This window comes from Cyrtonyx montezumae, unplaced genomic scaffold, assembly GCF_038088225.1.
Source record: "Cyrtonyx montezumae isolate F1298 unplaced genomic scaffold, pur_monq_1.0 scaffold_19, whole genome shotgun sequence".
NCBI classification, from domain to species: Eukaryota; Metazoa; Chordata; class Aves; order Galliformes; family Odontophoridae; genus Cyrtonyx; species Cyrtonyx montezumae.
The window spans coordinates 2584999-2612550 of record NW_027071925.1 but is presented as its reverse complement, the minus strand read 5'-3'; the positions used below and the strand labels follow the sequence as shown (position 1 = coordinate 2612550).

Sequence of the window (27552 nt, the reverse complement as noted above, 5' to 3'; positions counted from 1 at the left end):
ATGAAAGAAAAAGGCATGATGAAAATCAACAGTCTTCACTAAACTACTAAACATGAGACATCAGTGTTTGAAATATAGTATGGATTATATGACACAGGAAACGTTCCCCTGGATACAGATCCGAACGGACTCCTGCCAGAGATCAGTGCACAACCACACAGTGCAGTTACCTACAAGAAGCTGAGAGGAAAACTTACTGCTCCCAAGACAGGGAGTGAACAGTGGTGACAGCATGCTCAAAGAAACAGCCCTGGTGTGATATACACACCAGGTAAGTAGCTAGGAAGATAGAGGCACTGACCTCAGCACTAAATCCCACGTTACTGGGATCCATATTTCAAAGATGACACTGTACTTACATCACCTGCCTGCAGGACATCCCCTTTGAGTCACATCAGACTACTGGTTCATGTTTAAGAACAAACAAACAAACTGATAAATACATCCTACTGACAAGTAGGAGTTCATCAGAAGAAACCCTCTTGATAGAGTTCTTCCTAGTCCAGCAGCAAAGAGAGAGAGCCAAGTTCTCCTGAGCACAAGCACTCAAATCACCGCACACCAATCCTTAGCTCCTCACATGCACCAAACTGAAAGAATCTACAGCAGCAGTGGTCATTTCAAACCCCTAGCTCACTGCAGAGGTGTGAATTGAAAAGTTTCTTGCCTTCAAGTTTAGGACTTTATCTGTAAATCTGGAAAGAGTCATTAGCATCAATTAGGGAACATTTATTTTCATTTAGCAGTCAAAACGTTCCAGTTCTCCAGCAGTATTAGGAAACAGTGAAACCTACAAACCAGAAGCAGATATGTCTATCTAGATATATAGAGAGAGCTAAAGAGATAAATTTTGTTATTTTTTTAAATACAACCTATAGACAGTGCCTTGGGCCACTGAACAGACCAAGACAGAAGAACTATTGGTGTACTGAAAGAACAAGTTTCACCATTTCAGAAATTCTGAAGAACATAAAACACAGAACAAACCCTGCCCAACACTGCACAGCTTCTTCCAGCATCCTGTGCTGCCACTGCTATTTCCCTCAGGGTGAAATACTTCCACTAGTTTATCACGGGGACACAGACCATGATTAGCAAATACTGACATCCTACGCGGGGCATGGACATCCATCCTTCTTTTTAAGGACATACCAAACATAGGAAGTCAGAGTTGCACAGCTAGAGGATACACAGCTGAGTAAACCAGGCACCACGGAGCATACACCACTGCAAGTTGTTCTGGTTTAGCTGCACATAAAGCAAAATATTACATATTTTTCTTAAGATGACACCTATAAGACATCCCAAAGACATACTACTACCAACTGCTGTTTATGAAAGCATCTATGGACTTTTCAGATGTCTGAAGAAGAGAAGATCAGAAACTTCTGTATTCTTCAGCTGTAACACAGATAGAGCAGTTAAGACGCCCTGAATATAACCTGGATGTTTCCACAGTTAGCATTTGCTACTGATGAGTATTAAAACAAAACAAAAGGCCTTTTGCTGTGAATTATCAGGAACAGCATGCAGCTACAACAATGAGACCAACAGATGTGGGTTGTGCTGTGGCAGAAATCAAACGTCCTTCCAGAACATTATTCACTCATTTAGAAATACAGAATAGCTTTGTTGGGCCACACAGGCGGGAAGTGTCGCCACAGAGGAAAGGGAAGAAACAGGATCCCAGAGTTCAGCGGCGTGAAGTGACCAGAAAAACCTCTCAGTGCTTTACACATTCGTGTAGATTGTTTTGCTTTTTTTTTTTTTTTTTAATAAATCAAAGTCATATACACCTCAAGCCACAAACTGAAATTAAAGAACCCCAGACCAGCTACATCCCTTGCTGGAGAGCTGGGTTTTTTTATTATTTTATTGTATTGCTTTGTTCATATATATTTTTCTTCTGAAACACAAAGCAAACAGCTACAAAACTGAAAGAAGTACTGCTAAATTCAGGAATGCAATAAAATCCCCCCCAGAATAAATCAGCTGTTGGTAGCAACAGCATTAGCAGGAAGGCATCCTCCTGCAGCGATGCTTCGTAGCCATTCCACACCATCACTTGTGCTTCACTGACTGCACTGCATTCTTGTCAACACCAATGATTTTAATGTTCCCTGTAAAATTTCTATTTCTCTCAAGTAATGCAGTAGCATTCCTGCTATGTGCCTCTTCAGGGGAGAATATTTAAGTTGCTCATTTTGTCCTCCAGCAAAGGTAAGATTACTTCACCAAAAATGTTTCCTCTTACTGAGATTCAGTGTGACTGCCAACCAGCCCCACGCCTTTGCAGTAGTGAAGAGCACACTAACTCAGTTTGAATGCAACTGGCTACAGATATATCAACAGTTGTATTTTGATGAAAAAAAAAAGACAATAAAAAGTAGACAGCATTTTTCACAGGAACTGTATGTCAGCCCAACATTCTAATGGCTTGGAGGCTGTTCCGAGTTCTCTTTCTATCTGTATTTTAATAACTAATAGGAGATCAGAGAAAGAAGAAGAGGGGAAAAGCCCCAAGACCTTAAGACTTCTTTCTTCAGAGCAGTGAGAGATTTCATTCGGTGGCACATTTGCCCATAATGCCAATTCTTTTTTCTCCAGCATTTTCACAGGGCATCTCTGAACTGTCTGAACCCTCACATTTTAGTTCAGAGTTACTACAAGAACTGCCTTCACGGTTTTCCACTTGTTCCTTCCACTGATTTGTCCTTTAAATTTTAAAGCATGTTGTTCCCTGAAGGTGATTTGTGTCAGATTAACAGTTTTCAGTTTGAATTCAATTGCATTTTCACTACTTCAAAATAATCAGAATGAGGAAAACAAAAAGCACCCTCCACCTCCTTCCATGACCTGGCCACATTTCAGAGTTCCGCTGGTTTGTCCAAATTCTCCATTCAGTAATGGTCATATATCAGACACATACTAATGTTTTTCCCATCACCTGTTTCTGTTTTGTAGAATCTTAAAGTTTGGCACAAACAAAACCATAAATAGACGCACACAGTGGGATTCCAGGTCTGGGATGTGCAAGAGTTGAGCAAAAGCATCTTTCAAAGACTGCTGCCTGCACTAAGAACACAGGAGGTAGGTTTTAGAGAGAGCTTAAAATGTTTTCATGCATCAGTTCCTGTTTCAAGCTTTCTAAGTTATCTGCTTTTCTCTATTGATGGCAAAATTACAGCTTAACATTTCTGTTAAAAACACAATCGCAACTGTCTCAAATAAATCTGAGAAGTACCACAGCTTCCAAGGACACTCATTTATCATCCCAAGGACGGAGACTCACAACATGCTTTTGATTCAAAATTCAATTACGCTGATGTTTGAAACTTCTTACTGCTAATGAACTCCTTACAATAAAGCTGGACCATAGAATTTAATATGTAGGCACAAAGGTCAGGCTGTGTGACAGCCAGACTTGTCTTGTGCTTGTCATTTCCAAATCACCATCATTTTCCAAATTCCTATCTCTTCTATTACACTGAATTATTGCAATAAAAGCCATGTGTTTGAAAAGCATAGATTGCATATTCATACTGAAATAAGGACACTAGAATTTTAGATCTAGACTGTCTTCAATTCATTAACCATATCATAAACCACAATTACACATAAGTCTTGCACTCAATTCAAAGATGTGACATTTTCCCATTTGTTTTTAAAAATAAAAGATTTGGATCAGAAAGCTCAGCTTTTATGTTTCTGCTTGGTTATGGTCAGATATGCCAATACTATGGCGTATCCTGCAGCAGGTTTGTTCTCCTTCAAATCTTTAAATGAATCAAGTTTACAAAAACAGCTACCCTTAAAAATATCAAACTACTACACAGAAGTCTTTCATGGTTGCAGGCTCCTAGAGCACCAGGTTAGAATCCAAAAATCTCAGAGCACTTCTTGTTGGCCCAGACCATTGTCCTTTGAAGCAAAGGAATTGGTACAGGATTAAGAAGTTTGTCACAACTTCACAGCACACCTCCAGTGCTTAGCTGAAAGCCCAGTTAACAACTGCACCACTCCAAAACCAACACAAGCCACAAGATTTAATTACCCAGATGGCTAATTTATAGAAACAGTACCCAAGTTTCTATGCACTCACTTATCATGAGGGTTTGTAAGCAAACTAAATTCAGGACTTTGCATGCTGAATTTGCATCCTACCTCCAAAAACTTGCAATCTGCTTTTTACATGATTTTAAAATGATTTCATTTTTAAAATCATGCCTTGTTTTGCAGTATTTTTGCTAGGGTGCATAAATAAAGAGCCAAAACTTGAGAACAGTATATTTCTATTCATGCTAACAGGAAAGAAAATCAGGATTCTGAGACCACATTCCATTCTTCCCTGTCTTAAAATTTAATTGTCAACCAAAAAAAACCCAAAAATCCTCTTTACAGTCTAAATTTACTCCACAAGAAGAAAGATGTGTCCCCACCTCCCCCATGTGAAGAAGCCACAGCTTCAGTTCATCATCTCCCCTCTTCACTCTTCCAAAGAAAGGCTATCAGAGGCATAAGGTAAGTAAAAGATGTTAGCTCAGCTTTAATTTGGACCAGACTTCTACCATGACCTAGCATCTTCACACTGCTGCTGTACTCCAGTTCCTGTAGATAAGAGCTGGAATGTGACATGAGAAAGGAGCATGCTATTAACAAGTGATCTCTTATCCTAAAAAGCCATTACATCACTTTCAAAGAGCATCAGCTCTCGAGGGCAGTCTGTCATTCAAGGTATCACACGTCTTCCACATTCCTTGCAATTAAACCAAGTTGAAGCCTGATCATTTCACCTTTTTTGACATATGCATGTATCTCAAGCTGTGACATACTGTTCTGCACATCCATGGAAAGTAGCATGAAAAGAAGCTTCATCAGGCTAAGGTAGCTAACCACAGAAAAGTCAAATAGGTTTTATGTAAGAACTGATTGTCAATACTCCTTGTGCTGATGGGTATCTTTCTGATAGAGTAATTCAGCTTCACAGCTAAGGACAAATCATCCTGATATGCTACTTTCTGCTTTTTCCCTTCGGTACATATCTTTTACAAGTTCTACACATTGAGAAAGAAATGAGAAGCAGCCACGTACAAGTTGCCCTTCTATCTAGAATGCTAGGCTTGAAATATGGCCAGAATCTGGAAGGAATAGCTTCAAAGCTACCATAAAAATATTAAAAGCAGCTGCAATACTTCACATTTTATGGCATTTTCCAGAAGAGAACAATAATCTTTTATGTCTTGACACTTCATTAGCAGTAAACCAGCTCAAAAATACTTGGCATGACAAGAATCACAAGACCATCCAACAGTTATTATTCTGAGTTGTAGGTCTAAGCTCAGAGAAGAGTTAGAAACCTCTCCAAAACCTCCCCAGGCTTTAAATCAAGTTGCAAATAAATGCTTCTGAAAAATCAAACCACCATTAACAGTTAAGCATATTAACACGTCACAGCAATTAGAAAATTGGAATTCTATTTCAGAAGCATACTCCTGTATATTAAGAATTCTGTCATCATGATGAAGATCAAAGTTGAAATTCACAAAGTGCAGTAAATGTAAGCACCATAGTTTTGCTTTAAAAATATAGAAGAGCAAAAGCACAGATACTTGAAGAGGAACAGCTTTGAAACCATACCACCAGACCAAAACAGAAGACCCATTCCACTTTTTATATTCAAAACTCCAAGCAAAACACATCCTGCAGTGAAGTGGGCGTTATAGATAATGTCAACAATAATTTGAAGAATTACCAAGTCACAGCATATCCTCCATTATAAAATGGAGGAAATTAAGTTTGGTTTGGATTCTGTTTCCAGTTCTCTCCTCCCCAGCTATCCCAGCAGAAGAGCTGCCAGTATTCTAACTGTACTCTTTTTCCAGGAAAAAAACTTCAGAAAGATTTTTTTGCTAGCATTTTGTATTAAGATTCAAAGGAAAAAGACAAACTATACATTACCAAGATCTTGCACTATTCATCATTTAGTTGGCTTCATTTTTCCATTAAATTAGAATAAACTGATTTCAGGTGAATAGGATGGAAAGACATTTCAGAATGTTTGGTCCGACATCAGGAGGTCAGTTAGATCCATCTCCTGTTGTGATCTCCTGCTGTGAGGTCTGGGGATCCATCTGCACAACCTGTTTCACAGCTTGACCCTTCTCCTCAAATGAAGAAAAGGTTTTTCTGTATACCCATTCTGAACCTCTCATTTCAATTGAAAATTGTGGGCTCTTTATGGGAATGACTCTGTCCCCTGGATGACCAGCTCGCAGACCACTCTCGCCCTGCTACTCAGAGGCAACTCACGAGTCTGAGGCCAAGCTTCATTTAAGTTATTACAGCTGCAGGCTTTTCCTCACCCAAAAACCATGCAGTCACTTCTTATGTAGTCTTCTGCACTGAATTAGCTGTCCTGCAGATGCTGCAGTACGGTGGAGACTGAGAAGGGAGACTGCCTGTAAAACTGCACTTCTAAAATACCACTGCATTAAACTCCTGTGTTTGGAGACAAGAACTACTATTTATACGGAAAAATCATTACACTATATGTATTCTTGGACTCCATAATCCTCTTTCTCCAAGATTAAGATCAGGTAAATGACACAGTTCCTTTCAGAATGAACTGAAAAGGAAAATAAAAGTTTAGAGGTTATAAACTTGTTTTAAGTCCCATTTATCACACTTCTATTTTAAAAAGTATGTGTTCAAGTATAACCACAGTCTATAAATTCTGAAGTGGTTTGAAAAGTCAAGGTTGTGCAAACTTCACTTGGCATGCTATAAAAGTAAACACAGAGAAAGATCAGATGGACGGTCATGGACTGAGTGGGATTTTGCAGCATGTACAGGGAAAGCACTTCTTTGCTAAAGCAATTGGAATGGAAATACAGATACCAGACATCCACGTCGAGGTTTTGCACCACAAGATTCTCCTTACATTGACTTAATCATTCCACTGAACTCATCATCTACAGGAGCCTCTTCTCCTCAGCCTGCCCATGAGAGAGCATTAGGAAGGCAGCCAGACCTGCTGGGTCTGAGTTTTCCAGCTGGCAGTTTCATGTTTCAAGCACTTAAATATCCCATGTTGAGGCACTGCAGTAAAGTCAGCTTGCAAACAAAGCACAAGGGCACAGGAGCTGCATTAATACATTTGATCTCTAAACTTTTTAAGTTATTTTATTTTGAAGTCCATGGAATAATAACCCACTTTTTAAATTAAGCTTTTTTTTTTTTTAATTAGTATCTTTTCTGTTTCATACAAACATCTATAACAGCTCACTTTCCATAACAACAGGCACATATAAGATACAATTCTCAAATAGACTTACGACAGTTTCTTCAGTATATTTACTTGGAATACACAAGCATTCATTGCTATTTCAGTTTGCTGATGTGGGATCACAATAAAGCATACATTGCTAAGGCCAGGGTAGGCTCACAGCCCACAGAAAAACAAGAGCAGTAGCAGGAGCCTCCTGGTGAGGTACAAACTGCTGCATTGTGCTGAACAAGTAGGGTATAAAACCACCAGGGTGAAGAGCAGAGAGAGGTAAATCTGAGCCATCAGCCTGGAACACACTGCACACTGAACAGATCACAGCCACTATGCACAGGCCATCAGCCTGCACTTGGAAGTGCAAGAGATGAGGCACTATTCATCTAGGGCAGATACGTCACTCTTGGACTGCAGGTCACTTTAAATGTGGCCACATGCTGTCTGCTCTATTACATCTGCACATAAACATGGGTCTTAAACTAGCTACATATTTAGAATCACTGGGAGTTTTGGTTAGATAGGTAGTCTTCTGAGTCAAGGGTGAAAACAGCTCTGTGCACTCAAGTACACTTAAAGAATACGTGCTATTTTAACAAACACTATTAAAACTAGTACTGCCAGGAGTTCATGTTATGTGAACGTGAAGCTGAGATCCAAGTCATATACCGGGAGAAACTCTGGATAGCATGATTTTGCATGAACTTGAGATCACATCTTACGTTCTTAAGAACAAACTGACAAAACAGATGGAAATATCCCCTCTAGAAATTCTCATCAGCTTCTTCACACCCCCCCCCCATATATAAAACTATCAGTTTCTACATTGAAATCCAATGTTCCAGAAAAGATGTCAATGCCCAAGGTAACTCTGAGCCAACAGCCCTGTGCTCTCCTGCCTCCTGTGTGCTCCCCACACTGAACTCACCTCTGTCTCCTGACAGCGTGCAGTACCTACACCCCAGCACCCTTCAATGGCAAATCCCACACCACAAAGAAAAACAGCAAAGCTGTTATATCGGCTTCCAGCTTAGCACGAGGCTGTATCTCATGAACAATGAAGAGCTTTCCCATTTCCCTGCTTCTGATAACAAACATGATTCCAAAATGCTCTTTAACATTTGCATGCCTACAGAACCATCACGTGTTATTTACTGACCTGACAGAGAAGTTTCTGTATGTGTGCAAGGGTGTTTTCCCTGATAGATCCCACTCCCTCTTCTTCCCCACTTTAAGAACAGTTATTTTTGTTTACTATGAAGATTCTCACCTTACCTGAAGCACAGCTCAAAGATTTGGTTCAACTAATGTAAGAGCATTAACAGCAGCTTCCTTGGCGACTTCTTCCAATACATGAAGCCAGAATAACAGTCTGACTAACAGATCAAACAAAGATGTAATTATACCATAGCAGCTAGGTGCTATTTTAAAGCCTTAGGCTACTATAAATACATCAGTTTCTGGACCTTTGAGCCTCCTCCACTCCTGAGCAGACATGAGATTTGAACTTCCTACTAATTAGCTTTCCATTTCTCCTTAGATTCGAGTGGCAGTGTAGATATGTAACCACGTGCTATCAACAGCAGTGTTTTTGTGGACTTTGCCCTGAGCAGGTACTAAATTTTAGTCAGTGCTGACACAGATGATTTTATTTCACCCTACTCAAAGACTAGATATTCCCCATGTGCTAGACCAGTGATCAGTAAATCAGTGCTTTAGCTGTAACAGCTTCACTGAGCTGAGGAACTCGAAGTTTTGAGTATCTGCCTACTTAACCAGTTCATAGTTTATTACAAAAGATGAAGGCTTATCAGAAAGGAATAATTATTTGGACATGTTCCACTGTATCAACAGATTGAGACACGGATGGAAAAAATCACAGCAAGCTCAAAACAAGTTCCTTTGGCATATCACAAGCTTACTGGAGATTTTTCTTAAATAAAACCAGCATGACAGACTCCAGCCCATGTCAAGGAGACCATAAAATGGTACCAGTTTTCCATATTTTCAGTCTCACATTAAACAAAACCCAGAGGAGCTAAAGAATATGGGACAGAAATAAAACTTTTAAAAGTAGCCCATTTCTATTTTTTAACCTCATATTTTCTATCCTCGTTATGTTCTCAGAACAAAAACAAATTTACAGCAGTATGCAAATACATTATAATCAACATATTGGATAAAACTTATTCCTGGCACAGGTGAACACTGCTTGGGTTTGGTCAAAGCAACTTAAAAGAGTGAAATGAGCTTGAAGTCTGACCACTTTCCAAACTAACCTAGACTTTCTCTTTCATGTTGCACACCTGTCTGAGAACTCTGTGGTAGTTTTGTTTATTTACGGTCTCTTTCCCACTCCTACACATCTGTGAAAAATTAAAGGGAGAAGAAGAAAAGGACAGCAGTAGCCCAAGGGAGATAGAGACAGGCAGCACAATGTGCTACAGCATGGGCATGAGAAACACAAGAAAAGGAGCTACGGCTGTAATCTTTTTTGCCACAACAAACTGAAGCAGCTGAAGCAGATATCAAATTCAGACTTGTCTGTGCAGGTTAGTTTTGGGCAGGAATTTGAAAAATATCTGCATGATTTGCAAGACTTAAAGGCTTCTTCCATCTGAAACCATACAACACACTTGACCAAAAACTGTTTTATTTGGTCTTTTTTTTTTTTAACTGTTGAATGAGCCTTATTAAGAAGCATATAAAAAGAAGTTATTGAGAAGTTAGATACCAAATTTGAACATGGGCTCATGTACACGGCGCTGATTTCTCCTCCACTCACAAAAACCCACCAATACTGACAGTGTGAGGAGAGCACAGGGCAGAAAAGCACTTCTCACCTACTGATGGAGTGGGTTTGCAGACCTTACTGTTAGATGGCCTAGCTCCTCACCTTCATCAAACTGTAATTCTTGGCCAAGAGATGGATGCAAGCACCTGACACCTAAGCTGCTGAGTAACATTAAGCCCAAGAAATGTTTCTGCTATATTAGGCTGAAGGAAGCTGACTGAGTAGAAGAAAGAAAAACTATTTTTATGGACGTTTCAAATGAACTATCACTCACGCCTAGGGTTACTACTTCACCTTGTTTGATTTAATGGAGTATATTCATTGTTTCAACAGATTAACAGATATGCAAGACCAGCTAATGAATAAAAAAAACAGGAACAAGAAAACCCCAACAAAACAACTCCACTGGACTACTGACCTGACAGCCAAAGGAAATGTGAACGGATCCTTTATCACAATGTTAATATACAGAAAAAGGGTTAAAAAGGAGTACCAGGGAAAACACATTGCTCTCACAAAGTGGGCATTTCTCACGAAGTAATACAGGGGAGTTCTCTCTCCACACGCATCACGTAGTACGGTCTACAGTTAATGTAGTCCTTCTTCTTGGAGGCAGCACACAGAAGGGGCTGTCATAACCAGCACACTCAGACCCAGATCCATTGCTGCTTCACAGGCCCGTCCCAAAAGAAGTCAGATGCCCCATCTGAAGCAACTGCTGTTTTTTTTTTTCCCCACCAATGCCACAGAAGCCTACAATAAGGAGGTAAGAAACCAGCTGCCTTGTAGGCACTTAGCTCGTGCATGAAATCAAATCCCTCCTGCTTTTCCTTTCTATGAAAACGCAGATTTCATCTTTCTAACAGAGATCAATGGGCACACAAATGAATTTTAACGAAATTTAAAGGCAGGGGGTGGAATTCATGCCTTCTGGGAAAGGTTACCCCGTAACAGCAAAGTGATCAATTGTTGTTCTCCTGCTGTTGTGACATAAAGAGGTCACTGAAGGAGAAAGGATGAAAAAATTTGCCAGTGTAAACCTGGGGTTCCTGCAAGAAAAGGATTAAGAGTACATGAATGTAAGCAATCATTCTTTTCAGCCCCCATGTCAAGCAATCACACTGCAAGCACAATTTTCTCTATTTTAATATGAAAGCAAAAACAGAACACAACTGAATAAAAATCTGTTGGTGCAAGACAATATTTTCGCCCCAGTGGCAAAAATATTTTCCCTCCAGTGGCAAAAATATCTAAGGTATTATGTTCTATTTCCTATGAATCTGATGATAAATTAGCAGTACTAAACAGCAAAGTTTCTGCATCTTCCCAAGATCATTTTTGTGCATTTTTTCTGATCAAGCATGTCCAACCTATAATATTTCATTTTTTCAGCAAGATGTGGGAAACCTCTAACAGCAGGTTACCCAGACAACTAACCTCACTGCCTACCGCCCATCTTCAGAATAACTGCTTTCTTGATTATCCCTATGATTCATGCTCACTAATGTATCTTCCATAGGAGTCCCTACTTTCTAATGTTAATAAAGCTTCCTCTCTTCTTTCCAAGCCAGAGCCCTCTGGTCATTAAGAAAAAATCAGAGACCAAGAGGCTGTATTTCTTCTTACTAGCTGTATTATGCCAAACACTTTCATACCATGGCTCCTGGACCAGCAGCAGCTTGCAGGGACTTGACTGATCACTCGATGCTGGCTTCCCTTCCTGCCTCCAGATTTTATATCATTTTTGTGTACTGGCAAAAAATAGCAAGGCATATGACTGCTGTATTTTCCCAGGAATGAGAAAGAGCACAGGTTTATTTTTGAATAACTAGTCGAAGTGTCTGTGAAAAAAATTATTTCTGGTTTATACAACTGAAGTTTGAGCCCATACAGGTGTGATGGCACAGATACACAGCTCAGAGCTGCACACCGTCTTCAGGCATTCAACAGCTAAACAAAAAGCCCAAACAAAGCATCACACCAAAAAAAAAAGCAAAAATCCCAAATGATAGCATGTGCTGTTCTGGTCAACTCTGTTTTACTGTATCTTCATTCTCCTTGCCTGCTCAACTAATTTGATGCTGCTGAAGACAACAAACAACCTTCTTCGCTGATCAGCCCATCCTCATCCCATCTTCCTCCTACCTGTCTTCACATCCTGCAGGGCTCACTTCAATTCTCCTCCTGTTTATCAAGCTTCTAAGTCAAATTAGAAAGCAAGTAATAACACCAACGGGATGTTTAGCTTGCTCCCTCTCCCAGCATCTCTATTCTCATAGCCTGCACAGGTCCCCCACAACTGCATCCTATGTTGCTATACTCAAGTGATGTAGGAAGGGCTGAAGGGATATCAAGAGACAACTGATAAGTATAAATGCAAGTTTTCAAAAGCACTCCAAATCTGGTACGCTGGACAACATTATACCTTGAAAAAGAGAGATGGATGAAGAGCAAGAAAGTATTTTCTATGGATTTTCACAGCTAAAGTCAGCATCTCTCATTAAGTGAGATGCAGTTTGCCATAGTCGTGTAAACACTGCAGATCAGTATGTAAAAAAAAAAAAAATTACACCAGCAGTCGCACAAAATGTAAGGTCAGATCATATTCCTTTATAGCCCACAACCACATCCTCCATTACACCTGCCCTCTGCTTGTGACTCACACCCCTCCCTTCACATGTGCACATCATCTCGTGGTTAAAACTCCTTTCTCATTCCATGGAAGAGCAGCCTATGCATAAGAGGTTTGCTGAGACTTGAATAACTGTATCTGCCCAACTGTGTATAAGTTAAGATTGATGAACACACCAGCAAAGAGACAATGATCCGCAAAGCACTGCACAGAACATACAACCTTGTGTGGAAATACTTCGGATATGTTACTAGGGGTGATCATTGTATTATGTCAAGACACAATGGAAACTATAGTGCTGCTTCTGTGTAAGAATTTATAAACTTAAACCACGTGTACAGAACAGGGTCAGGCTCAGCACGGAGCCTGGAGCCCTCTGCCCCTTTCCCCAACCACCTGAAGAACCCAGACTGAGGACACTTCAACATCCCAAGGAGTAACGTAGCAAAAGCTATTGAGTAAACATCTTAAAACACACACAGATACCTTCAAGGTGCAGTCTGACTCATAAACAACCACACAAAGAACTCTCCACCCCCACCCACTTCTTTGCTTTGATTCAGTGCAATGAACTCAATATAATAACAAATCCTGAGTCAATGTAAAGCCTTCCAGATGAATTAACTACTCAGAGACTTACAGTAGCAGCAATTTAAAGCAATAGGTAATTTCACAAGATCACTTGTTTTTTAATAACTCACATAATAGACCTGCAGTAGGAAGGAATAGAGGAAATCAGAGTTGAGTTCTAGGAAATGTGTCCGGGGAAACAAAGAGAATAGGGAGAAAGAAGGAAAATAAAAATCCCTCTTCCCAAAGCCATCAGCTCAGTTTTAAATCAACTTGCAATGTTTACAAGTCTGGTTCGCAGACAGAACATATCCGGCACGGATGAGGCTCCTCTGTCTTGCCCTTTAAAAAGCTTGAGTGAAAGAGAACACTACAACCGTGAACCTTGGACTTAAAGGGCCACTCTTCTGATGTGGAACAGTGATAAACAGGGAGAAAAAAAAAAGTAATCCCCTCTTCTTCCAGTGAAAGCGGTTTCAGAGCAAATACATTTGCTATTTTACAAATATTCTTCACTTGAGAAGCAATTCTAGTAGTACTGCTCTTCCCTTATGGATAACTGCTTAGTAATATCAATCTCACCACCTTGACAACGCGTTCTGTGTACGAAGCCGTTTCTGTCCCACCGGAGCACCAAGCACAGCGCAGATGGTCCTCCCGGGGCGTTACAGCCACACGGACCCGCAGCCCCGAGAGCTCCGCGCCCCGGCACGGCGCAGCCCCCCCGGGGCCCTTACCCATGTGGTAGCCGTAGGGCGACTCCGCGGCGCCGTCCTGCAGGCTGGCCAGGATCTCGCCCTTGCCCACGTCGCTGTCGCCCACCAGCAGGAACTTCAGCAGGAAGTCGTAGGCTCTCCCCGGGCTGCCCGCCTGGCTCATCCTCCGCGCCGGCTCAGCTCCCACGGCCCATCCCGGGGCCCGGGGGGGCGAGGGCACGGCGGCGGGCAACGGCGCGGGCGGGCAGCGGCATGCCCGGCGCGGGCGGGGAGCGCTGCGGTCCCGTCACGGGGGCAGCGCCGTGCCCGGAGCCCGCGTCAGCGGCGGCAGACGGCGGCAGAGCGCGTCATGTCGGTGGTCCTCCTTCTCCGCAGACGGCGCCGGCCTCTGTCGCCCCGTCCCGTTCCGCTCCTCCACCTGTCACCGCGTCCCCGCGCCGCCGCTCAGCCCGCAGCCCGCTGCCGCGGCGCTCTGACAGAACGCCGGGCCCCGCCCCCTGAGCCGCGCTATTGGGGCGTTCCTTCTTTTCCCCGCCCCCTCCAACATTCATTGGCGCGCGGCAAACATAGCCCCGCCCCTCCCTGACTGCGGCCGCCCTGCCGCCATCCATTGGCTCACCCGTCTGAGGTAACCCCGCCCTCCTCGGATTCCATTGGGGGCTGCGCACCTCGGACGCGCGTGGCTCGTGTTTCTAGCGGGAGACAGCGACTCAGTTGCTACAGGGCTTCAAGAAAGCCATTGGCTCGTTCGCCCGTCAATCACAGTAAGTCCCACCTCCCCGCTGGAGTTGGAGAGGCGGGCCACGTGTTCGAGCTCCGGGAAAACAGCCCGGGAAAGCAAGGGCAGAGGCAGCAGGGAAAGGGGCTCTTTCGGGAGGCAGTGCTGACTCTTCACGTGTCATAGCTCCAAAATAAATTCAGAACCAAATTCACCGAAACAAATTCACAGCGATGTATCACCTCTAATCCCAGTGCCGGCAGGAAAACCTCCTTTCTGACTGAGCCTTTGTGACGTTGTCAGCTGTTTGTAACCGTCTGCCAGCAAACAGAGTGTGAAGCATTTCTTTAGAAAAAATAATTGCTAGCCCTATGTCATTCCCAAGCTTGAAGAGAACACTTAAGAGTCAAATGGGTAAAATACATTTGCACAGATGAATGAATGAGCTGCATCCAGTGTTGCTCCACATAGAGAGCACAGCTTGACAAACCTTTTTGTTTTTGTTCAACTGAAAACCCCCACAAATACACACATGCTTTGCCCAAATCACATTCAATTCCAAGTACACACCGTGCACATTGGACTTATTCTTCATTACCTACAGTCAAACATAAGCCTTACATTGAAATACACATCTGTATCTTATATTTCTACCCAAAGTCCTTCTCTAAGAAAATCTGTTTGCATGGATATGATGCAAAGCTGTTACTCGTCTCTTAAAAAAAAAATCATGTGCTCATTTCATAATTGCAAAGAAAGCTGCCAACTCAAACACACACCACCATGTCATCAATTGCTACTGCTACTGCTGTGCAACACAGACGACCACGAAGCACGCTGCAGTGTGCAGCTGTGGCACCACATTGCAGTCTCAGTGGAGGACACACAGTCCCCTCACTGATGTACTTCTGCATCCAACAGTTACGTATTCATAATCCAGTCATCACCCATTGGAGCCAAAGTCCAGTTGGACATGGGGAGTATAATTTAAAACAACAAACAACGGTTTCCCAGGCTCCAGAGCTTTGCTGATGAGGACCTACACAGAGATGCGTACTCTTCCTCCCGATGCATCATCTGAGCTCACAGCTCCATTTTAAATTGGCTAAATGCAGTCAGGACAGTCTTTGTATTCCTGCTATAGAGTACAGCCCTGGGCATCAGGAAACTGTGCTCCAATCCCACTTCCAGCAGAGACTTCCTTTACAAACCTAGAACGTTTATTCCACTTCTTTCTGCCTCAGCTTTCTAGAGCTATTTGCCACAGCTAATACAAAGGGTGGCATGGGATTTAAACCGCAGCTCTCAGTGGAGTGCTTTGAGATGCTGTAAGAGAAAAAATTGAGTACAAACTAATCATATCCTGCTTTACTGAAATTGTTTAATTTTTCCCAAGGTTCAGTAAAGAAGAGATAAAAAAAAAACAACAATCAATTGAATAATTCTGAACTTGTAAACTAAACTCTGTTCATTTGTTTTTAATATGAAGTTTTTCAGTTATCAACTGTTAAAAATGAAGAACTAATCCTTTTCAAATACCTGTTTGGATGCCTCAAACAGTAGAATTATGAATGTTTCCACTTCCCAACCAGTTCCACCTATCTAGCATTTCTATCTGATCATGTTTAGAACCAACATGTGCCAAGCCCAGGTTTATTCTGAGGGCAGCTCGTGCCCATACTTCATACAGGAACTAGGAAACTTGGATACACCCCCAAATATTTAACCCATCACCTGCCTGAATGACAGAGAAGAAAATGCATTTTGTAACCCACTTTGAAGCACTAAGACAACTTGTGTAGGGGCAGCAGCAAGCATGATTTAAATACAAAGAAGCAGTGATACATATAGAGCTCTCTTACTGTGCCATACAGAAGTAGGCAAAGCCTGAGTTGGAATTGCAAATAACACCTTTGTCAGGATCAATAAAGCAACCCCCCAAAAAAACAACCAAACAACCAAACAACCAAAAACCTAGAAACTCTCAAACATGCAAAGTGACAACTATTTTTATTGAAAAGCAAACAAAAAAAGCAATCAAAACTCAACACCTTTTCTCTTTTTTTTTACCCTCACAAATAGCATAAAATCTTCTCATTATTAAAGTTTTATATGAAATATGTCTTTATATAAATAAATGTATATATATATATATTGTTCTCTCTCTCTCTCTATATATATATATATATAAAGACTTTTCTTCCTCAGCTCATTGAAATGGCAGAAAACTGTGAGCAATCAAACACGTTGGCAATATGGCATCGGCTGTTATCAAAACCAGAGGAAGACAAAGCCTAAATACTCATCCCTGGGGAAAAAACAGCAACAAAAATAAAGCAACAGAACCCTCCCAGATTCCTGGTTCTGCAGCAAGTAAGAACAAACCCTTTGGCATTTCTCTCACTTTCATTCCAATTCCACCCCAAATCACACCCATGAAATAACTTCAGAAACTGCTGCAAATGAATCCATGGAGGCATGAGCTCTGCAAAGAAACACCCTAACACTGATTTCAGTGTTTCTGCATAATCATAACAATAGCAAAATTCCACTTTTAAGGTCAGTCTTATTTTGATAATGAAAATTCTCTGTTCATTTCCACTTATCTACTCACACAGATGACTTGAGGAATTTCAGTTTCTCTCTCAGGGCAAATTATGTTTAGAGAGAAAAAAACGAGCTCCAACAATGAATGCCAATGACTGTCATATAAATCATCTCTTTTCTCTAATCGAAAGTCCTACATCCTTCCTGATCCACCCCCTCAGCTTATCCATGGATGTGGGAGAGGAAAGACAAAAACAGCTCATAGCACATTTCTTGTTCACAGAAGCCGAGCCTGAAAAGCCCTTATGCCTATTTGCCACTTGTATACATAAACCACCTAATAAAAGGCTGCACATACCAATTACCTTTTATTTTCTCGTACATATTGTCAAGCAGTAAACAGCAATTAGCAGCTGTGGTACTTCTCTATTGAGGACTCGTGTATTAACTGGTGACTCACCAAATAATTTGCAGCCCAGCATAGCAGTTATCTTTTCCACAGAAAGAAATACTGTTTTAAACAGGAGGTTAACTGCTACAGATCTTGCAGGCACCAGAACAAGATAAATATTGCTGGTGAACCCCAACAGTGCAGAGGAAAGTGGGAGGTTTCAATAGTCTACTGCAAGCTTTTCAAAATACTCAAATAGGAATGAATGTATGATATGGGGAGGGGCGGAGGAAGAGTGGAGGCAGGCAAGAAAGGATTCTTGCACAGTCAACCCACACTGCTACATGCCTTTTGTGGTATACAGACCTGCACTGCATGAACAATTTCAGTACAGGGCTAAGGGTTGCTTTATAATCCTCTCTAAGTACATTTGCAGCCTGACTCAGTGTTTATTTCAAACGGGGACAATGAACTGTGGAACAGAGGCCGAAGGCAGCTTGAAGACGAGCTTGAAGCTACCACTTGCACTACAAAGGTTATCTGTGAGGGAACAGCTCCCAGATCCTAGTTCTCCAACACCTGCTTGGAGTTGAGTGCCAGTGCCTCCTGCAAACAGATGCCTTGCAGTGCCTCTGGGAATACCACGTCTTGTGGGTCTCGCTGAGTTTCTCCCAGAATGCTTAACCTCTAGTTTGTAAAGCAAGCTGCCAGTTCCTCCCCCAGATTATGTCCATCACATAATGAATTTGACATTACAATTTTGGCCAAACTTCTGTTGCATCCTATCTGATCAGATGCAATCAGAAAGCAGTACAATCCAATTAAATTCTGTGAAGCTAAACACAATTGCTTTTTGCTCCTTATTCTGTCCTTTAGTACAGCATGCAAAATGTACTCACTGACAGTTTGGAACATCTACAGCTTCGTGTTTGAAGACTGAACCACACACGTTAAATTCTACTTTAATTCTATTAGAAATCAATCAGAATTTATGATTCACAGATTTAAATGCTTTGTCAAAATAATAAATCTATAAAAAAAAAACCAAACAACAAGAAATTTAAAAAATTGCAGTCATGTCATTTATTTACGAAAATAAAAAAAACAGAAATAGGTGATGGTCATGTTGAATCCTTCCAAACCTCATAAGAAGGAAAGAGCACATCTTCTTGAAAAACGTTACTCTTTTATTCTCTGAATAAGAAGGCTGAAATAAAGCTTGCAGAATCCTTTTCCATATTACCTACCTAAACTCCAAATAGAGAATTAGGTTTCCTTCAGCATGACCTCAGTCATTCTTCAGCAACTACTGCAGTTACCTGAATCCAACGTTTGCAGTGCAGGTTTGAGGATATTTTTTACAACAAATCAAGAGAGTCAATATATGTCAGAAAATGAATTCAGGAATGCAAAAACATTCTAACCTTATTCCCATACTCTTGTGATACTATTTTATCCCTGGTTCCAATTAAGACACAGGGCTTTAACCTGCCACTGTCACATCCACAAATAGTTAATACCTTTTACAGACAACACTGTTAAGTGAAATACTGCTCAGCTACACAAAAAGGCAATACTACAACCTTCTGCAAGCAAAACTTAGCATGCTTCTGATGCACTTGGAATGAATGAAAGCCCAAGCTGAGGCCATCATGTGTCAATTTGGAATTTTTTAGACTGGCAATGAATATGTACTTCTAAAAAGCACCAATTGTATTACAAATTTACCACGTGAATAGTCTCGTCAGATGCAGTAAAGCTGACAAAAACTAAGATGTCACATTTCTTGTGCACAATACGTGTGGCTCATTTGCTCCTGACAGCATCTTCACATTCTGAGTTGAAACAGCAATGTATGTCATAAGATGAGTACAGCTCACAAGGATTGCATTTGGTACAAATGCAACATGCAGACCATTGATGCAGCGCTGTAGAAACAGACGGATACGTATCAGCATAGCACAAACATTCACAGTGTCTCTGCCTGGACTGCTATAGATCCAGATCTTCTGCCGAAGTCAAAACATCACTTTCTCCATCAAAGACTGTGCAGATTTAAATAATAATAAAATTAAAGTCATATGGGAAAGCTTGGAAATGAAAGGTAGGGAGATTTCTGGGAACAAGGAATTGCAACCAGTGAGACCACAGGCTTTAAGGAAATGCTATAAAACCAAAATACGTATCTCTGACAGAGACATGAATAAAAAATAGATCAGTAGAAACTCTTCCAGCTTCTACACTTGGAAACGTGAATTTTAGCTAAAATTGACTCAACAGTTAACAAAGTTACCTACAAGGTAACCGAAGTTCACCAAGTTTACCCCAACAGGCAACAAGCCCTAAAAGGAATTTACTGATTTACTTCAGACCGACGCTGGCCCTTGTCCAACACTAACGAGCTACAGAGAAGCTAACACACAAAAAAATAACCAAAAAAAAGGGAAAAAAAAGACCCGTCGCCCTCAGAAATCACAGCGGAGCTCTCGCCTTTCTCCAGCCCGCTCCTGGCAGCGACACGCAGCACACCCACCGCCCCTCACCTCAGCCGCGGCCGCCATCTTGAGGGCCCCGCCCACTCACCCGCCCGTCATCTCATCGCGCAGGCGCAGCTGCTCTGCGCATGCTCGGTTCGGCGCTGGCCGCGGCAGGCGGCATGGAGGAGGCGCTGAGGCGGGAGCTGGGCACCGCGGTGCTCCGCGCTACCGGGCACTCCGGGGGAGGCTGTATCAGCCAGGGCCAGAGCTATGAGACGGACGGCGGCCGGGTGTATGTGAAGAGCAACTCCAAGCCGGAGGTGGGGGGGGGGGTTGAGGGTGGGGTACGTATGGAGGGCCCCTGGCTTGGGGCGGGGAGCCGTGGAGGTGGGCGGCGGGCTGGGCTCGGTTGGTGACCCTGCACACGGCAGAGGGTTTGAAACCCGATGGTTTTTGAGGTCCTCTTCAACCCGGGCCTTGACTTTAAAGCTGCTCTGTGCTTGTGGCAGCCAAGTGAATAGGTTCACTGGGCTAACTGAAGGCAGAACTTTTATTTAAATCTCATAGCAAACAAATATTCTAAAAAGGTTTGTGTGCGCCTGTGTTTAACCCTCCTGAGTTTGTTGACGCTCCGTGGTTGTGTCGGGGAACCAGGCAGAGGATCAAAGGCACTGAGGTGGTAATGCAGCGAAGTACTGACAGGCAGTTCTGCTCTGCGTGGGGCTGAAAATACTTTGAATTGAAACACATCCTTTCTACTGAGGCTTTTGTTAAACGCGTGTTTAGGTATTCAAGGCAGTTAAGTACAAATAGGGCCGTGGAAAAAGATCTGGAAAGATTTTCTATTAAGTCAATCTTTTTATTATTATTTTGCCTGTGTACATGGATTCGAAATGCTGATTAAAGCAAACTTTGTCAAGCTGTTGTAATACTGTGCAGTGTGTGCAGCAGTGGGTATATGTCAGCAGTTTATTGAAAAAAAATCCTTTAGAAAATGCTGTTTTTTTTAATTGTTGAAGTTAACACCCAACTTGAACCTGTTGTGATGATGTAGATAGAATGCTCAGAGGAAATCTGTAATAACAGCAAAAGATATTGTAGCTATGGACTATTGAGATAATATAAAAGATATTGTAGCTATGGAATGGCCTGCGTAGGGAGGTGGTTGAGGCACCATCCCTGGCGCTGTTCAAGAAGCGTTTAGATGAGGTGCTAAAGGATTTAATTTAGTAGTTAGGTTGAGATAGTGATAGGAGGATGGTTGGACTAGATGATCTTATAGGTCCTTTCCAACCTTATGAACTTATGAACTTATATTTCATTCTTGATCTTCCATAGGTTGAGGAATTTTAAGTCAATGTCTGTTGTGAACAGTCCCCTCTCTGAATTTTGTGCGTTAGTAACAGTGCTTGTAGTCTGTTTTGTTTGTTATATTTCATTGCTTTTACTTTCAGCAGATATTACCAATTTTGCATGTGTTGTCTTCTGCAACTTCCACATAACTCTTCCAGAGCAGTGTTTCTTCATGTGATCAATGCCACTGATTTCAGTGGAGTGACTCAAGAGAAGAACGTTACTCAAAGCAGATAGTGGTTGCAGAAAAGTATCTTTTCAGTCATTTGCTTCATGATCAATTAATCAAGTACTGCTTACGTTTTATATATGCAAGCTACATTCCTTCAGTTGTAAACAGACTAAGTTACTTTTGCATTTGTGGAGCAAACTAAGTCCCTTCAATGGAATCATTTTATGTAGTGAAATCTCTAATTTTAAACTGGTTGTAAGGTTGGGTTGTTTGGATCTCTATCTAATATATGTGGTTACCTACTTGTTCCTTGCTTTTGTTTAATATTTCCAGCCTTGATTGGTTTTATGAAATAATAATTCTGTTGTTATAGCGACTGTTGTTAATAGTGATTAATGATTTCTTTTAAAATTTGTCAGGCTAGAAGAATGTTTGAGGGAGAAATGGCAAGCCTAGAAGCCATCCTGAAAACAGAGACAATAAAAGTGCCTAAGCCCATCAAAGTTATAGACCTGCCCGGGGTCAGTACTCTGTTCGTCATGGAACATTTGGAAATGAGGGGCTTAAACAGGTAAAGCAAAGCAGCATCATTGCTTCTTTTGTTAGAAATGTTGACTGTTATGGCAATTAAATAACTTTTTTTCAAGGGGGAGGGAATTTTTTTTTTGTCGTCAGGGTACCTTGAGGAAATTATATAGCAGAGAACTTCATAAAATATGTCAGAATACTTCAGTTAGCAAGTCAGTCATGCATCAATAAGTGTGTATTCTTGTTTATTGTTATAATAATTATTTTTTTACTATATACATATATTTATATAACTTATTAATAATTTTTGCTGACTAAGTTGAGAAGTGTATAAATGCACCCTCTGACCTACCAATTTCAGGGGATGGCTATGGTCTGTGTTAACGAGAAGAAAATGGAGAAATGACCTTGCCTTAAACGACAGTGCCTTTAGAACTAGGGAGAGATGAGAGGTGAGAGGCTGGGAAAGTAGCATGCTGTCATTCATGTGGGAGACAACTGGCTGTGAGAATTGTTTGTAGTTATGACAAGACTTTTGTGAACTGCGTGGAGGGCAAACTTTTATTTAAAAATGAAAAAGAGAAGATACATGGGGGCTGTCATACTCTTTGGTCTCATAGTCCTTTTAGAGAGAAGGCAGCAGAATTGAGTGACAGATATGAAGAAGAGTCTGAGTCTTTTTAGTGAGGATACTTTTATTTCTAGGCATTCATCAAAGCTTGGAACGCAACTGGCTGATCTCCACCTTCATAACCAGCAACTTGGAGAGAAGCTGAAGAAAGAAGAGAGCACAGTTGGTAGAGTACACAACTGTTTATGAGTTTAATCTAGTTAGTAATCTGCAAACAGTTAAATTAGCTTCTGCTGTTTCAGGATACATTTACTTCTTCCACTGAAGATGTCCTAAGAATATTTGTGGAAGGAATTCTGAGGCTGAGAGGGGATGGGTTTGTTTGGTTTTTTTTTTGCTCCTGTTTGTTTTATTTTGGACTTCTGAAAGCAAAACTATTATTCAGGTTGGACCTTTGGAATCCTGAATCACAGTTTCTACAAGGACAGGGTATTGCAGCAGATATATTACTTCAAAATATGATGATGAATTTATGATGTAGTTAATTTACATTAATCTCTAGAGTTAACCAATAGCAGCAACCATTGTAAAAAAAAAAAACTATATTAACATGCAATTATTGTTTTAAAGTATCAGTAAGAAAAGCTTTGTACCCTTCATTATGTAGTTTTAAGGTCCATTTGTAATTTAGATGCTTAGAATATTGTCATTGGTATTGGATTTTTGTCTTTGGTTTGAAAGGTAAAGGGCAAGGGCAAATGGAAGTCCAGTTTGTGGATCAATTTGGCTTTCATACAGTTACCTGCTGTGGCTATCTTCCACAGGTAGGTTGCACTTCATGAGAGTGGAGAATTTTATCTTTATTTTGCCTTGAGTAATGCACAAAAAGACAAAAATATTCTAATAGGAATTCATTTATATCTGTGATGTTAGAAAAAGGAAAAACATTCTTTAGCCTGCAAAAGAAACTTGTGCCTTGCACACCACTTAGAGATGTATTAGACATCCATGTATTTTCATTTTTTTCATGTTTTATTTCTCAGTGAAAGCTGTTTTCCCCATATTTTAAGATACTTTTTATTATAATTGTAACCCTTATTATTCAGGGTGTTTTTGGTATAAAGCCCCCAAAGTTTTATATGGAGAAAAAAAATTGTCTTGTGTGTGATATTGAACCAACATCTGCAATCCTCTTCCTTCAGGTGAACGACTGGCAGACTGACTGGGTGACTTTCTTTGCCAAGCAAAGGATCCAGCCCCAAATGGACATGATTGAAAAGAATTCAGGAGACAGGGAAGCAAGAGAACTTTGGGCGCGACTTCAGGTAAAAGTTCTGTCAGTGTCTTAGATGGTCTTGTAAGACAAAGCTCCTGCTTGTTGTTATGCCTCTGTACTGTTGGTAAGAGACTCAAAGTCTCCAGCTTTTAGAGGTTAAAATGCCTTTTATTCTAAGTTTCACTGTCACCCTATACTCCAAATGAACATATGCCAAATACTGTCTGGCCTTACTGTTTGGGAAATTGTAGATCACGTTCACATTTCTGGTGCTCTAAAACATTGGTGATAGCACTCCATATATACATTTTCTGTTGTGCACACTCTTTTAGGTTTGTGTCTGATTAAGTGACTGCAGTATTAGGTGTTTGGGTGCTGTTTTGTAGAAATCTCAAGATTTTCAGGGGTATCCTGAGCTTTCTAGTGCTGATGAAGTGAGTTTGCTTAATATTATTTTTTAGATCTGATAAATGCTACAATACTGAATGTGGTTTTAAATTTCCAGTGCTAAAAAAACACCTGAACAATTCAATGGCTAGTTGTCATCTGCTTGTTTTTGTGTAAAAATAGAAATTCTTAATTTTATCAGTGTCTCTGTTGATCAGGTCCTATGGTGTTCAAATTTTTTTTTTAACTGATTTTTAATGAAGTTGAATTCATGCTCTGCAACCTTTGCATGTGTGGATAAAACCCTATAGTCATTCACTTCTAAATGTATTATTATGTCTTGCTCTTCTTCCCCTGCAGCTGAAGATACCCAGTATGTTCTGTGATGTAGAAATTGTTCCTGCTCTCCTGCATGGAGATCTCTGGGGAGGAAATGTTGCAGAGGATGATTCTGGTCCAATTATTTTTGATCCAGCTTCCTTCTATGGCCATTCAGAGTATGAGCTTGCAATAGCAGGAATGTTTGGTGGTTTCAGCAGTTCTTTTTACTCTGCTTATCACAGTAAAATTCCCAAAGCTCCAGGATTTGAAAAGCGTCTAAAGCTTTATCAGCTTTTTCACTATATGAACCATTGGAACCATTTTGGTACAGGGTACAGAGGGTCTTCTCTAAACATTATGAGAAATCTGGTAAAGTGACTTCCTGCTTAAGCAGGATGTTGCCTGTGTTGCTTGGAAAACCATACACTTGGTGATGCAGCTACAGGAGCAGTAATGTTAAAATAGCAACTTAGACCCTTGATCCTGCTGCCCTGCTCAAGACCTAGAATCGGTGAGTCCTAGTGAGTACCAGGTGTGACATACTCGTTCCTTTTTAGTGTAGTTGGAGAGAGAAGTATGTGAGGAAGGAGTTTATTCAGTTGTATGAAGAATCCACTGATGTTAAGAAGGCATTGCGTGCTTGAGATTAGGCAAATTAATAGAAATCAAAGCCCTCAAGTGTAAACTACTTGGAAGGAGTTCTCTTAGGGACCAGTTGCTCTCAAGAGTAGAGAAATGCCAGGGATTGCATTTGTAGCCTAATGGAAGATATTACAGAAGTGTTTGTGAAATGCAAATCTGCTTTTTTAATTACTGATTAAATGACTAGAAAACTTGCTCATTGGTTTTTTGCTGTTCTTCCTGCTATTCCATGATAGACTGCTTAGATCATTTCAAGACTTAATTTCCAGTTAAGTGCATGGAATCAGTATTAACAAAATACACAACTGCCTTGCTGGCTGTCCAAATAATTGAAACTGTGAAAAGGGGATTTGGACTTGCTAATCATTTTGTTAATCTGATTTCATTGAATGGAGACTGCTTCTCATTCTGTTATAGATGAGTGCAAAAATTTTTTTTTCTGGCATGCATTTTGATGCCACATGACCTTCCTGTAGGCTGCTCTGTGCTTGGCTGTCTGCCAGTTCCCATCTAGAGTAATTTTATTTTTACTGGAACTAGCTCTAGTTACATTTTTGTCTGATAGTGTGCATTCTTAAAGCAGGTTTTCTCAGTATATGGGAACTGTTAGATCACAGCCTGAACCACTGATTGATCACCTGAGGCAAGCACTGAGTCAGCCAGGGAGCACAGGGGAAGGCAATGCACCTGTGTGACCAGAAGGGGTGGAGTTTGGCTCCACCTTTCCCAGACACTATTTAAGGGCTGAACACCAATGGGAAGGATCTCTTGTTGGAGATCCTTCTTTTGTGGAGTTTTCCCCTGAGAGCCTTGATCCTTGGAGATGGATGAGCATTTCTCTTTATATTGTCTCCTTTCCATTCCAATAATCTTTCTAATTACACCATCTATAAAATATATCATCTAACAATACTATTTGGTATTCATTTTGTTAACTTCACCTCTTACACTTAGGTAAGACACTCTGCTTGTGTACATTATGTGCAGATGTACTCTCATTAACAGGAAGATGCACTTTCTGTCATTGCCCACAGAGTAATGCTATCAAATTGCATTATGGTCCTTGCGTAAGTTATGTATTCAGCCTACAGGTGCCCTAAATTAATTTATTTTTTTTCAGTTCCCACTAAATGAACTTTTTTAGCTCTCAGAATAATAGATGTGGAGCCAAAAGAAGTTAAAATGTAACTTGCAGAACAGTGACTCTTCATCCCTGCCAGAATTGATTTAATGATAGCTTTGCAGACTGTTTGTTGTACTTGCAGGATAATCTTAAACTGTGACACTGCTATTTTTGATATAGGCTGGTAAGGAAATTGCAGTGCAGGTGTGCCAGGTAGGTGAGGTAAATGTGTGATTCCTAACATGATCTTTGAGTGTTTGTGAATGATTTTGATTAAAAATGTTTATTTGCTGGATGTTGGAAGATTATTGAAGGTTTTATTGTTGGTTTTACAGTTTTGTAAGGATTGGAAGCAATTTTGGAGAAGACAATCACTTGATATAACTGCTTAGTTCTGCTCTACTTGTTGGCTGTTTAACTTTTGCTACAAAAAGTTGTAAAGCCTTGCTTGGTAGGATAGCTGTTATTTCTGTCTTGTTCCATAATAAAAAGTTTTCCTTATTGGTTATTGTTGTCTCTCTTTTCTGAAGTAAAACATTACAGCTTGCCTTCGTTCCTGGGGAGCTCCTTCTCTACCCTGTTAAGTCCCTAGTTTGTTGGACATAGCGGTCCACAAAGATGATGGGAGCACAGTCTTAGAGTTTAATTTGGAGTACTGTCACTGAAGAAAATGTAAGCTGTTGTTTGGTTACAGATAGTATCATTTGAGGTCCTGTTTTCTGGCAGTGTGTGTTTCCTCAGCTATTAGGATACTGCCGATGAACTGTTCTCACTGTGCCCGTATCCTTAAACCAATCATGCAGACTCAACATCCCATAATACAGCTGATTGAAGAATTTTTTGTCAGAAGTCAATCTGTTTTTTTTTTTTTAATAGTTAATTTTCATGTAACTTCATAAAAATGTAAAAGTTGCTCAGCAAAGTTTCTGGGTTTGTGAATCTTCTACATGTTTACATTGCTAAAATACTTAAATACTTTTAACTTCTCACCTTATGATCATAACAAAAGTGTATTTTCTGTCAGTCGCAGGCAAGAGTGATAAATGCTAAGTCTT

The 27552-nt window shown here is 40.8% G+C and overlaps 2 protein-coding genes across 3 annotated transcripts in view; one reads left to right on the top strand and one right to left on the bottom strand.

Annotated features, from left to right (window-relative positions):
- The window catches only part of RAB40B (RAB40B, member RAS oncogene family), a 133311-nt gene extending 119064 nt beyond the window's left edge, over positions 1-14247 (bottom strand). For both annotated transcript variants that reach the window (XR_010622138.1, XM_065735189.1), the window contains exon 1: positions 14013-14247. Coding sequence is in view for 1 of the 2 variants with exons in the window: in XM_065735189.1 (XP_065591261.1) it covers positions 14013-14154 (142 nt within the window). In the remaining variant the exon portion in view is untranslated. The remainder of the gene's footprint in view (positions 1-14012) is intronic.
- Positions 14248-20270: 6023 nt separating this feature from the next.
- On the top strand, positions 20271-25668 carry FN3KRP (fructosamine 3 kinase related protein). The gene is made up of 6 exons (XM_065735137.1): positions 20271-20444; positions 22069-22220; positions 22883-22974; positions 23490-23572; positions 23951-24073; positions 24772-25668. Exons 1-6 carry the CDS (start codon positions 20271-20273, stop codon positions 25108-25110), a joined length of 963 nt encoding a protein of 320 aa, XP_065591209.1. The 3' UTR covers positions 25111-25668.
- The last annotated feature ends 1884 nt before the right edge of the window (positions 25669-27552 follow it).